The 12870-nt window shown below is 37.5% G+C and overlaps 1 protein-coding gene across 4 annotated transcripts in view; it reads left to right on the top strand.

The window, feature by feature from the left end:
* Positions 1-12870, top strand: part of tcf4 (transcription factor 4) — a 261409-nt gene that overhangs the window by 125790 nt on the left and 122749 nt on the right. For all 4 annotated transcript variants that reach the window (XM_082538306.1, XM_082538305.1, XM_082538304.1 and 1 more), the window contains one exon: positions 392-450. In XM_082538306.1, coding sequence (XP_082394432.1) covers positions 392-450 — 59 coding nt within the window. The remainder of the gene's footprint in view (positions 1-391; positions 451-12870) is intronic.

Below are 12870 nucleotides of genomic sequence, written 5' to 3'. Positions count from 1 at the left end.
ACACAGAGCACACACACTGTCTGTGATCAGGAAAACTGGCTTTGGCTGTTTCTACAAAAAGTTATTTTTTCTGTGGCTCCTTGTGAATGATTTATCCTTTAAATTAATAGATGAAAAACTATAGCACAGTTTTGATGTTCCGGGGAAATATGTCCCTGTTGTTGGTGATGGTGAGAGCATGTGACAAAGGGCAACTTTGCCTGGACCTGATTGTACCGACGCTGTGTAGTGTTATTGTGTTAACATGTCTTTGGAGTTGATTGATCTGTTAAAGCTGAATAATTTCCACACCAGTAATTGTTTTTTCCTTCCTGTAGTTATAAAGATCAGTCTTTGTTAAGCTGATTGCTTTTGCTAACTGCCTAACTGCCCTTTCTTCTTCCTCTTCCAGGTAAAACAGAGAGGAGTTTGTACTCATATGGCAGAGAGTCCAACCCACACTGCCATCAGGTCAGTCCCAATGTAAATGTCTTCTTTTATTCAACCAGTGTGTCAGTTTCAGTCATCTTTATTGCTTCTTTTTTGTTTTTTGATTGAGACAAAGCAGTAAATATATTTAGGCAAAACAGAGCAAACTCTGAGTTTGATTTGGTATCAGTAGTAGAGGATGTTCAGCTCTAGAGATGCGAGGTTTAAGCACCAAAATCTTTACTTGTGGTTGTGGACTTTTGCATATTAACTGTGGAACGTGGCCTGAAGGAGAGACCTAAAGCCATTGGTGCTTTTGGTAAATGTCTCCAGAATAACATGTAGCATGTCGCCAGTACCCACCTTATGCCTTTTTGCCCACATATCCTACCCACTGGATAATAAAGATTATAGAGGATTGTTCTAATGTGGCCCTAAACAAAAAAAAAAAAGGGGGGGGGGGGGGATTTGAATATGCAAATGAGGCATTTAAATGCCAGTGTTGAAAAGTGAGCACAACCTAAACCTAGTGTTCTAAAGTGACTTTTTGGAGTTGGATGTGACTTTTGATCTCAGTCACTTATGCTGTAAAAAGAGGAGGAAGTTGACATCACCATAGTTTTGTAACCATCATTAAACATTTTGTAATAACCATTGTTGATAAATGGCAAGCTGATAGCTGATTATTTTTTGTAAATAGTTATTTTAATGTATTAATTTTTTCAAATAATTAGTAATGTTAAAATGTATGTTTATGTCGTTAGTTTGTGTTTGTTTTTGTGCACTTATACCAACCACTGTGTTGCTCTTAAACCTGCTCAAACACTCTCTGTGCCTAAGCCAAACCAAAAATCCAGAGAAAGTAAAAGCAGAGAAAAGGTGCTAACAAAATTAAAAAGCAAACATAAACCACAAGTACCTCCACCCTGCCTAGTCTTACGTTTCCTTAAATCAAATATTACATCTTAATCGCTATAATCTTCATAATAATATTTATGATATAAATAGTATAAATATTTGAATTAATTAAAAATATTCATAACATTTATAACTACTATGCTAATTTTTATAAACTTCAGCTTCAGAATTTCAGCAAACATCAGAAAGAGTCCAGTGGTCTATAAACTAGTTAACAAACAATGAAATCAATTAATTGTTTATTAACATGGAATAATTATACAGTATTGTATTATTATGTATTTATAATCATTTATTAGCTATTTACAATGGCTATTTTAAAGTCATGTTTCTTTGGTCACTGACATCCAAACACATGGGTTTATGTGATGAACAAGGTTAACCAATCAACCCAAGTCACAATCACAGAATAAAAATATCCTCAAGTACAAGATGACTTTTTAAAAACAATGTAATATATTATATGTCAAAGTACTGCTTAAGGTTTTGAAGGTATGATTTCTTTGTATTGCTATTGATTGTGCACGCATTTTTTTTATCTTACAAAGGTGTAAAAGAGTAACCTCCCATCAGACAAAGAATAATCTTACCAGTGGAGTTTTCATGTCCATTTAGCATTTATGTTTTTCTTGTTAATGTAAGTTCACTCTCCTATGAGCTGTTGGCTAGTGTGGCTTTGCACTGCTACATGTTAGCTAACTCTAACATTTAACATTTTTTTTCCCAATTGTCAAACATTTTGTTTAAACTCATGTCCCTTTGTTGTTCCCGTAAAGAGGATTCATGCAAATTTGCAAAGTCGTCTTTGACTTGTTGGCTGATTGTAGACGCTGTTTCTTGCATAATTTATTTCATTCAGATAGTTATTATTGTGCAACAGCTACCAATCACTCTCTGAAAAGTTGGGAACCTTCATTTGCAACTTAATATCCATGCATATATTCATGTGCTGTCATTTAAAGTCCACATAATAAAAGCTATAGAATACTCTGTTTGCTATGTGTCAATCACCCTCGTGACTACAATAAACAACAGCTGTTACATATTTTTTTGTATAATTTTAATAGAGATGTTTAACTTTATCTAACTATTCCCAACTTCATTAAACAAATAGTTATTAATTTTAACTTTAAGGACAACTGTTTTCAAAGAAATATGTATCACCAACGGTAGCACCAGGTGTTGTGACGACTTTTACTACATTCTGAATCTGTACTGTAATCTTCCTGCTCCGTTCTCATGGACCATATGCATCAATGAAAAGATACACGTTGATAATTAACAGAGACATACAGATGTTGGCATTTGATTAAAAAGAGAGGCTTGATGTGCTCGCTGTATTTTGATGACCACCAGATTAAAAAAAGAATCACATACGTTTCATTGCTGCACAGGTTGTTGGACGTGTGGAATCTGATATTACAGATTTATTTTTCTTTTCGTCTCAATGATCTTTAATTAAAGCTTATCAAAGAAGTGCGTTTCCTAGATTAAAAATATCGAAGTTGTACTAAAAGGTGTTACAGGTTATTATGAATCTATGAAATACTGTACATGTGAAAAATTTCCTTTTGCATATCAAGAAGTTTGACTTTCAGATCTGATAAAAGCTGGCGGATAACAGTGGAGAATTTGATTATATTATTTAATTGCTATGTAGTTCAAATGTACACAAGTTTCTGATTAATCCACTTCCTAAAGTTGATGTGTGACTCTTCAATATCATAATATTTTTAGCGTTACTGTAGGTTTTGGCGCTACATTAGAAATTGTGGTCTAATTAATTTTAATCTTGCCTTTGGCGATTGCTGGTCTGTATGTTCATCTGCTAGCTTGTCATTATTTCATTGCAAAGTGAAATGATGCAGTTGAAGTCTGTCCATTTTGCTGGCCACTTGACTTTTAGCACCACCAGCATGTTAATCTTTGCGCTACTGAAATATTGCTACATATCACTGATAAAAAGCTTGATGCAGATATTCATGGTTCCCAGATGGTAAACTTTAATGACTTGGGTGATCACCAGACTTTCTCAAGGACTGTCATCAGGTAAAAATGTCACGTTATCAGTTAGACCTTTTCATACCCATACAAACTAACAGTTTAGTTTGTATGTCATCTTTCCTGATCTTAATTTGCCCTTCATCTTCTTGTAAGTAGCCTCTTTGTACAGCAATAGATTCCTTTTACCACTCTTGCAATACTTGAAACCATCCCTGAAGGTCCTGTTTTGTGAGCAAGTCAAGTACCATCTGTAACACCCCACTGAGTCAAAATAGTTATCCTTTAAATAAAATTTCAGAATAAAGAAGACAAAGTGATGGTTGTGTTGGTGTGGCCAAAGTACTCTCTGTCATGCATACTCTGCAATGAAGGGGCACCCGACTGTGATCACACCACAGCTCAGGTTGTTTGCACCAAATGTTCTCACTTAGAATATTACAACAGGATTCAGCATTGAGAATCTGACCCCTGTGAAAGAATGTGCAAGAGAAAAATTTTCAGAGAAAACAAGGAGCATGTTCATAGTTACACTGCTGACCAATCTTCCCTTCTTTGGCCTTGGACACTGAAAGGTCTTCCACTGTGAAAACTGCTGCCTGGTGTCTGAGTTATAACCATAACTCTTAGTAATAATTTGCAAAAGGAAAGTTGGGTCATCCCAGACCTGTTCACAGAGATCCTTACAGACATCTGCGTGCATGGACATAAAAATATATAAAGTACAGGTCCAGACATTGATTACACAAACAAAAAATCAACAGCACCTGTTGTATTAACATCACTGTGCACACTCTGTTTATGCATGGTGTTCAAGTGTTTATGATGAAATAGCACTAACTTTTATGTTATTTAGTAAGTGTTGGCATGCTAACAAGCAAAACTGAGATAGCACCACTAAAATCACTTCTAGGGAGAAATAGGATTGAGCCTGCCTTTTGAATTCCTAAAGAGCCCAGATAGCAAGTTAATAATTAATAAAATGAAATGAAATTAAACAAGGACTCGTGCTCTTATTTGGAATCGTGACATTGATTCAATGATGACCTTGAATCTCATATAATAATAATTGTCATAATGTTATAATATTTATAATTGCATTCTAGAGATGTTGTGATCAATGTCATGTCCACATCATCTAGACCTTGTGTTTCGGGATGATGTGGACACAGAGAATCTGTTTAATAACAGGAAAAGCGACTGCCAGCAGGGCCGATCAGACCAAACAAAATGATTGACAGTGGTCCAAATCTGGTTGCCTGGGGCAACTGGGCAACCGTTAATGTCGATCCTTGTGAATGGAGAGAACTCAGAAAGCAAAGTGATGGACAGTAAAGACAAGCAAAAATCCAAATGTGGCATCCGAAGGACTCAGACTTTTTGAAAGGCCTTCCTGCCTTTTGATCTTTCATGAGGACACGATTTGGCCATGACAACCTCATAAACAATGACGCACACAGACAACATACCAGTTTCTCCATCATGCTAAATGTGCCAGTTGTAGGCACTGGAATACTTGTCATGCAGGTGGAATTAAATAAAGGTGCCGTTTGCCCCCTGAGACTTTATTTCTTCCTTTGTTTTATTTAGTCATTCATCAGTTTACCAGCTGATTCGCTCAGTATAGACTTGTTTTAATCATTCATATTACCAGTAGGCCAGCACAGTAAGCTGTTACTATCCATTTTAATCAGTGATGAGCAGAGAGACATACAGATTAATAACTGTAATATGTACTTCTTTTCTCACAGGAGGCATTTAAACCCAAGTTATAATCCTTTCTAACCTTTACCTTTCATGGCTAAACTTAACTGCATAAACTTGCTGCCTAAAGTTAACCAAAATAGCTCATGAAATTGAAAGAAACCTTTTAACGTAACGTTAAATCCAAAAATACAAGACTTAAACTCTTGTTGAGTGGATTAAGCTTCCTCTCGCCCTCTAGTCTTGCGAGGATTACTACTTCCATTCAGCAGCGAGGAACATCCTTCATCAAATGAGGTGATAACGCTCTGCTAGTACACAGAATGCCCCACCTGATGGAGCTATTTATGGGACTGATAACGACTGATGAGGTCTTTTTGATTCAACAATGACATTTGAACGTTTTATTTATTCATGCATTCATTCAATCATTGGGAAGTGTATTAATTCATATGCTGGTTTTCTCTGACGGACATTTGAAGCGTTTCGCAATCAGTCCTTGGTGGTGGATCCATACGTTTATAGATACCTCCTCGTTATGTGATTTGTTTATTTGTTTATTTTACAAATATAAGCTGACCATCTATTGACTGTCTGCTCCCTCCACTTTTTTTCCTTTTTTGTCCTAAGCACTGTTTTTTTTTTTTATAAATCCATCCATTTGTACTCATTTGTCCATCTAACAGTTGATTTGTTAACTTGATCAGCCTTTGATTCGTCCATGTATCCATCTTTCCATCCATCCATTACTCCATTTATCACCGCCTCGCTGATCTTTTATTTATAACCACCTCTTATATCCAGCTGTGGCCTTTGTACGAGGCTACAGCAAACCGTAGAGGACAAAAATATGAAATAAATGAAACATTACTGCCTCACTGGCCATTTTCCTACTGGGCTGCTGTCAAATTGTCCTGCTACACAGTCTGAATGGCTCCTGATGGAAATTGTTTGGAAATGGCAGATAAATTTACATGCTGGGCTGAAGTCCAAAATCCTCTGGCTTCGTCCTCGGCTGTTAGTGAAAGAGAAAGAGAGAGAGAGAGAGAAAAACACTTAGAGGGGAGGATGAGCTCACACACTAACAGCAGGAAGATTTCCAATGACCCCAGTTTATTTCGCCAGTCTCAGACCAAACCAAATAGATTTCTTCCGTTGGAGTTTTGAGTTAATTTAGGTTTTGGTTCCACATTTTTGGCTGCAGTTATTGTGGAAGTTTTAAATTTAGACATAATAATTTTGTCTCTGCCAATTTCCTCCATCTGAGTTCCAAAACACTCGATGATCATACTGGACTGCCATTTCATTTGAAATCTATTATTCAGTTTGACATTGTACTCATGTAAAGTAATTTCTCTTTGGGAAAATGGATTATTTTACACTAGTCAATGATGTAATCATAGCTGAATTTAAAAAAGAGAGAATTGGTCAGTGATTAAGAGGGCTGGAAATAATAAATAATCTTGTAGTAAACTAGAAGAAAAAGGGATTGAAAAATAAATAACCAGATGTTTGGATTCATGCGTGTGGGGCACAGAGCCACTGGAGTTCGGATGCTTTAATGCTTTTACCTTTTATGTTTAATAATTGATACAATTAATAACAATTGTGACATTTGGGAAGCTGTAGGATTCATCCTCTGTGGACCATGTTTTGTCTTATTTTTAACTCATTTCATTCTGAACCAATTGTTGGGGCGAAATGTAATTGTCAAGTTTGGCCAGATCATTATGAGCAGATTGATATTTATATCAGAGGTTTTAACCATTTAAAGCCGGTCGGAGCGGACACGCTCCATTTTGCGTAACTATTTTTAAATCCCGGTAGCACTGCAACCACGTAAGCTAGCGCAATAATTTTTTTTGCATATGAAACCGGAGGAGTTGTACTTACATCTTATGCCATCAGGTTGTCCTAGGTCAAGGTTTCCTTCCACATAAAGCTTTGCAAAAACTGCATAAAAAGCACTTGCAGCAACAAAAACATAATATTCCAGAAACACGCTTTGCCGATCCGATCAGCTGTTCGTAACACTTCCTATGTCCATCAGCGTGAACTATCACATGACCGCATGACCTGCCCGAAACCGGAAGTGACGTCATTTTGCGGAAATGTAGTTTTTTTTACCATCAGGGCCTTATGAGCTTATACTTGTGTTTTTAAAAGTTATGTTTGACTTTATGACTTTCTGTGTCGTTTTTGGGATGCTGAGGACTCATATTGCACTGCTGGAAATATTTTATTTTGATGCATATGCTGTTATTTTGCAAATTTGCACTATAATATATTTTTTCGTTTTTCCTGCAGTATATGAAAATTGGTGTATCTCAAAAATAAAACTATGAAGACACTTAAATAAATTTCCTTTGGTGGGAAACTAGTTTGTGCAACTTTTTTGTATTTACAGTTTTGAGGGATAAGCCTCTTAAATTTCTCTAACTTGAAATATATGTTAAAAAATCAAAAACGATTTTCAATTTTTTTGTAGTTTATTGCACTTTTTTGCAATTTATGTAATTACTATGCACTTAATTCAGACATATTATTAAAATTTGGGCTATAATGGTTGTATTGATGTATAGCAACTTGAAATGCTCCAAAAAAAATGGCTCCACAGCATGTAAAAATATAATATAAGCTCTGGCGGACTTGGTTCTATGGTAGGTCTTAAAGGGTTAAATATAAGGCCCAGAGGCCAGAACCAACCCAGCAAAGATTCCAATCCAGCCCACTGGATGAATTTGGAAAATGTGAAGAGATCAATATTCTTAATCGGATGAGCTACCTTTGTGTTTCTGAGTGGCAGCCAATCAGAATAAAGTTGGCTTGAAGGGGGCGGTTCTAAAAATGATATTTTGCAGACAGAGGATAAACTGAAGGGCTGCCCAGAATAAGATTGAGAAGTATTATTTTGAATTGCAAATTATGCAAAGATGGTTTATTTTTTGGTCCAAAAAAAGTGGAGCTGGAAATGAGCTTAATGAATCCCTTTTAACTTTAATATGATGCACAAATGTGCTTTTAATAAATAAAAAAAAGTATGTGCAATACTATTTTGAATATGTGATAATTCACTGATATTAGTTTACATTTATATAGTGTGATGGTTTGTGTTATAGTTGGGTTTTAGGTTTTAGGGTCAACTAGTTTTGGTTACCCAATCAGGTTGCCTTCCACAAAGCGATGGCTGGTACCATCAATGGTCCATTGACAGTAGTTTCCAGTGTTTATTTTCTGCACAAGAGTGCTTTTTCTCCTTAGTGACTGCTTGCATCCACTTTGAACGTGGAACCTGACAGGGTCATTGTGACTCTCACCAAGCTGTAAATGGGTGCTGGGGGATGGGAAACATGGTTTGATGCCAGTGTAAGAGCCCGACATCACAACAGTGAGCTGTGCTCCTTTACAATCATCCAGACACCCTCCAAAACCCAGAGTCTGCTGACAGAAGGTAGCATAAATACTCCAAACACCAGGATGGAGAGAGAATGAGAACGTTGTTGGATTACATGGGATATTGGGAACAGATATTTTTTTATTATTTACTTCATATTACTTCATATAATGCTACATTTATACAGTGTGCAAATTGTAACAAGTTTAATGAAATAGAGAAAACACTGGGTTAAAGTTCAAGCTTCCAAGAAATCTTTTCGACTTTTATGGTTATGGAACATTATATTAAGCTGCATTGCTACATGGTAGCTGTTCTGGAGTTTTTGATCAAGTTTTAGCTTTACCAAGCTGGTCTCCCAATCGTTCCATTAATATGTTTAATCACCAAGAGGTAAAACCCAATAATTATGCATTTCTCTTGGTAGTTAAAAGAAATATTAAGTTCAAACTAAATCCACTTATCTTTTGCCTTCTTCCTAAAAGATGAACCCTTTAAGACTTTAAGACTAATATTCTCCAGATAGTTCCTTTACTGCTAGCCAGAGGATACACCTTTTTGTTAACTTCCACTGCTATGGCCAAGAAAAGCACATTGTTTGTTCTTCTCTGGTTTTATGGGGATTTCTGTGGTTTCACTGCTGCTGAGAGTATCACCTGGACTCCCATAACCACAGTGGAAACACCCTCATTGGCAGTATAATATATAGCCAGCACACACCCGCACAAACACACTACATGACTTTCTTATAGCTGCTATCTAAAGGGGAATTCTGTCTACATAAGCAGAAAACCCCTCCTCATCTGGATGAAGGGATGGGAGTAGATGATCTTCCCGTCTCTCATCCCGTCTCGCACTCTTTATATCTTCTTATCTTGTTTGGGGTTTTTCATCAGTTTCCTCCCCATCTGAAATTTTTCCCTTCTTCTTCATTCTGTCGTTCATTCAAGCCAAAGCCACTATGTCGACTGCTTACACACACACACACACACACACACACACACACACGCACACAGTTTTTTCTCTCAGCCACACCAAAGCATGCCTGTCATCCACTTATCGCCTCACAGATCAGCAGGTTAGTCCTGGGCCGGCAGCGAGCGCTGAGGCAGCAGCAGTGTGGATGTGAGGTTCTGCTGGAATGCAACATGAAAAAAAAGCCTTTAACCCTTCCTATATACACACACACTCACACATCAGTCAGTGAAAAGTGCTGAAGCCTCCGTTTTTGAAGCTCTGCAAGTTTTGGGAGCCACTTGGAAGCTGCATTTTCCTATTAAACAAGGTGCACACACATGCACTTACAAATTTTCAGTCTGAATAAACCTAGATTTACTCTATTAAATACACATGCAGATACTGTATCTGCAACATAACATAGCGACGTCATTTTTATAGATGGATCTGTGCTGTGGGCTATCTTGAGTTACATTTACCTGCAGAAGAACAGCAGGTGTGTCATTCCCCTCGGCTTCCTTGTTTACCGCTAATATCCTCAATCAGCTAAACTCGTGAGCACTTTAGGGCTCTCCAAACATTTTTGCGTCTGATGGGTCAGAGACTAGAAAGAGAGAAACTTGGCATTGTGGTCTCTGTCCTCGCTGTGTTCTCATTTGTCATCTTTCACTCTGTTTTTGTCTCTTCGATCTCTTTCAAACGTACAGATCTTTGAGGTTTAAAAACACAAAGAACCCTTTGATGCGCTGCTTTTCAGCATATCCACTTGAGTTTTAATAAGTTGAGTGGTTGTGTGGCGGTGTTTGATCATCAATGTGAGAGGTGTTTATGGGTGCACTTAAGAAATAAAATGTTATATGTGGTCATTTCAGATCATCAGTGCAGTATCAACTTTCTTCTCATATTAAATTCACAGCAGGTCAGGCATCTGAAGCCTGAGTGACACAAAGATAATGTCTTTTTACCAATGTTACCATTTCCCGATCCTTCTTTGTGTTTGTGTTAAGCTTTGTGGGGGAGCATTTTCTCTCGCTTTCTCTCATGTCCCTAAAATTGCCGTAGACAGTAATCAGTAATTCTCAATTTTCTGGCAAGTTTCAGTCACAAAAATGTTCCCAAAGAACTTTTACATCGCAGCTTTAGGTCAGTAGTTGAAAATAGCCCGTGTCAGTGACCTGATGCATCAGTAATACAGCTGTCTAAAAGTCCAGCGTTTCTTTGCTGTCATAGTTGTACTGTGGCAGAAATAAGAAGGAGATGGATTTTGAGAAAGAAAAAAAAATGGAGGGGAAGGTGTCATGTGGTTGTCTGCTGCCAGCATAGACTGTATATAAAAGATGGATGTAGCAGCTTGACATCAGCCAGTGGTTTGTGAACTCCTGTTTTGAAGCCTTAACATTAGCATTCCAGTCACAACCATATTTATGGGTTTATTTTATTTTCAGAAACGGTCATATTTATAAAAGAGAGTCAATGATAACATCACAATTTACGCTAGCAAGCTTGGTTAGTAAGGTAAACTGTACATGTGCATCACATAGACACAGATACCTGCTGACAGGTCCTTAATAAGATAAACTTTTTTACAATTAAAAACACAGCATGCTATCATTTCTGTTATACAGCAGCATTAAAATGTTCTAAAATTCACCAATGCTATAAACACAATCTAGAGGTCTGGTTCAGTGACTTGAATTAGCGAGTAAACGCTAGCAGGCAGCTCTGTTTGTACTCGTCCGCTTGGGTGCTACGTGGGATGATGCTAAGAAGAGACCTGCATAACAGCGTTTAAAAACTAGCAGCATATGACAATAAAATATAATAACTAATAATACCTAAAAATATTCACATTTTTCACTGCTGTCTTATTTTGCAGATTACAGATTGTCTTTATTCACCTTTACATACCACTGAAGAAGCAAATCTCTCATTTTCTGTCTATCTCCTCCTGTCTGTAAAAATGCAGTACTTCTAAGTGTGTGTGTGTGTGTGTGTGTGTGTGTGTGTGTGTGTGTGTGTGTGTTCATCATCATATTCATTCAGACTCTCTTCTCACCCCCATTGGCTCCTTTCTGACCAATGGCGTTGCAGCAGGAAGTACAAGCCCCCAACAGCTGGTCCACCAAGAAAAATACAAGGACAAGTCAAAGACTGTTACATGCAGGGAAATATTCATAAAGCTGCTTTGACCGTAGTCTGTCCTAATTGGGCTCCATTATTATTGGGCCATTTGTACATTATAAAAGTGTTTCTCTTTTAGAACAGCCAGTTTGGTACAAACAACTTTATGCAAAGCAAAGAGGAACTCAGTGATATATTAGCAGATGACACAAATCTTACACTTTGCTTCACTGTTTACATGCATTGTTTGAAACAAAATAGTTTTATAATATTCCCAGCTCAATTACTTCAGCTTAAGTACAGTGGGAGACCTCTGCAGACCTGCTGTGGATTACAGCTTTCCCTCTCTCTTTGCATGTTTTGTAATCCCCACGTAATAAACTCAGAGTGAGATATTTATGCTAAGTCACTGACTTGGTTGTGCCAGCTGTGATGTCAGCACATTTATACCAGTGCTCGTGGCACGCCGGACTCACTGCAGTATGCAGATTTTTTTCCTCAAAGTTTTCAAGTTGCAGCGTCCCCCTCTGTGTAATCTGGGAATATCACGGCTCCTGTACCATTATATTGTCGTAATGGTTCTTGTCTTCAACCTGGTCAAGTTGGTGCATGACAAGCCAAAGCGACACCAAAGCAGGACATGAGCTAGCAGGTGTGACATCATTTTTGTGTCTGCTGCTAACCTAGGTGTTCCTGTTAGATATTTTGTAGCTTTGACACTGGCACTGGTTTGGAAACAGGATTGAAATATTGTGAGCAGAGATCTCTCAGGTAATCAAGTCAAATCTGCGGTCCATGTCTATACTTATGCTAAATGTTTTGCAAATTGTTCTGTCTGTGTGATAAAATGCAGAGCTGTGAGAGAAGAGCAAGAAAGACGTGATAACTGCATTAATGGATTGGGAGCCCGAAGGCATAGAAGTAAGAAATGAGTGGAGAAAAAACTGTAAAGAGTTAAAGTCTTTACAACTCTAATTAAAGAAAAAACAAAAACAGGAAGACATATATTTGTTTTCTGTTGTTACTGTAAACAGCTGTTAATTGCCAGCAATCAGTGATGTTTGCAGGCTGAAAATCTGTTTGTTTTTGTTGTTCATACAGTGACTACATCCTGATGTTATGGTATATACCCCTTGATCTACGGGCCTGTAGCTAAACACAAATAAGACCAGAAAATTTTGAGGAGGTTCAGCACCAGACAGGGGCTTTTGTTGCCTCATGTCTGTAACCTCACCAAGTTATGTCATATCTGTCTATAGTCAGTCTTATCTCCTTCTGCATCCATCCATCCTCCTTTTTTTTTTTTTTTTGTAGTGAGGTGTTCCATTCACAGCTGCTCTCCAGATCTGAATACACACACACACACA

This window comes from Aulonocara stuartgranti (assembly GCF_965226115.1).
Source record: "Aulonocara stuartgranti genome assembly, chromosome: 7".
In the NCBI taxonomy this organism is placed as follows: Eukaryota; Metazoa; Chordata; class Actinopteri; order Cichliformes; family Cichlidae; genus Aulonocara; species Aulonocara stuartgranti.
The sequence above is the reverse complement of the archived record's forward strand: the minus strand, read 5'-3'. Positions and strand labels throughout refer to the sequence as shown.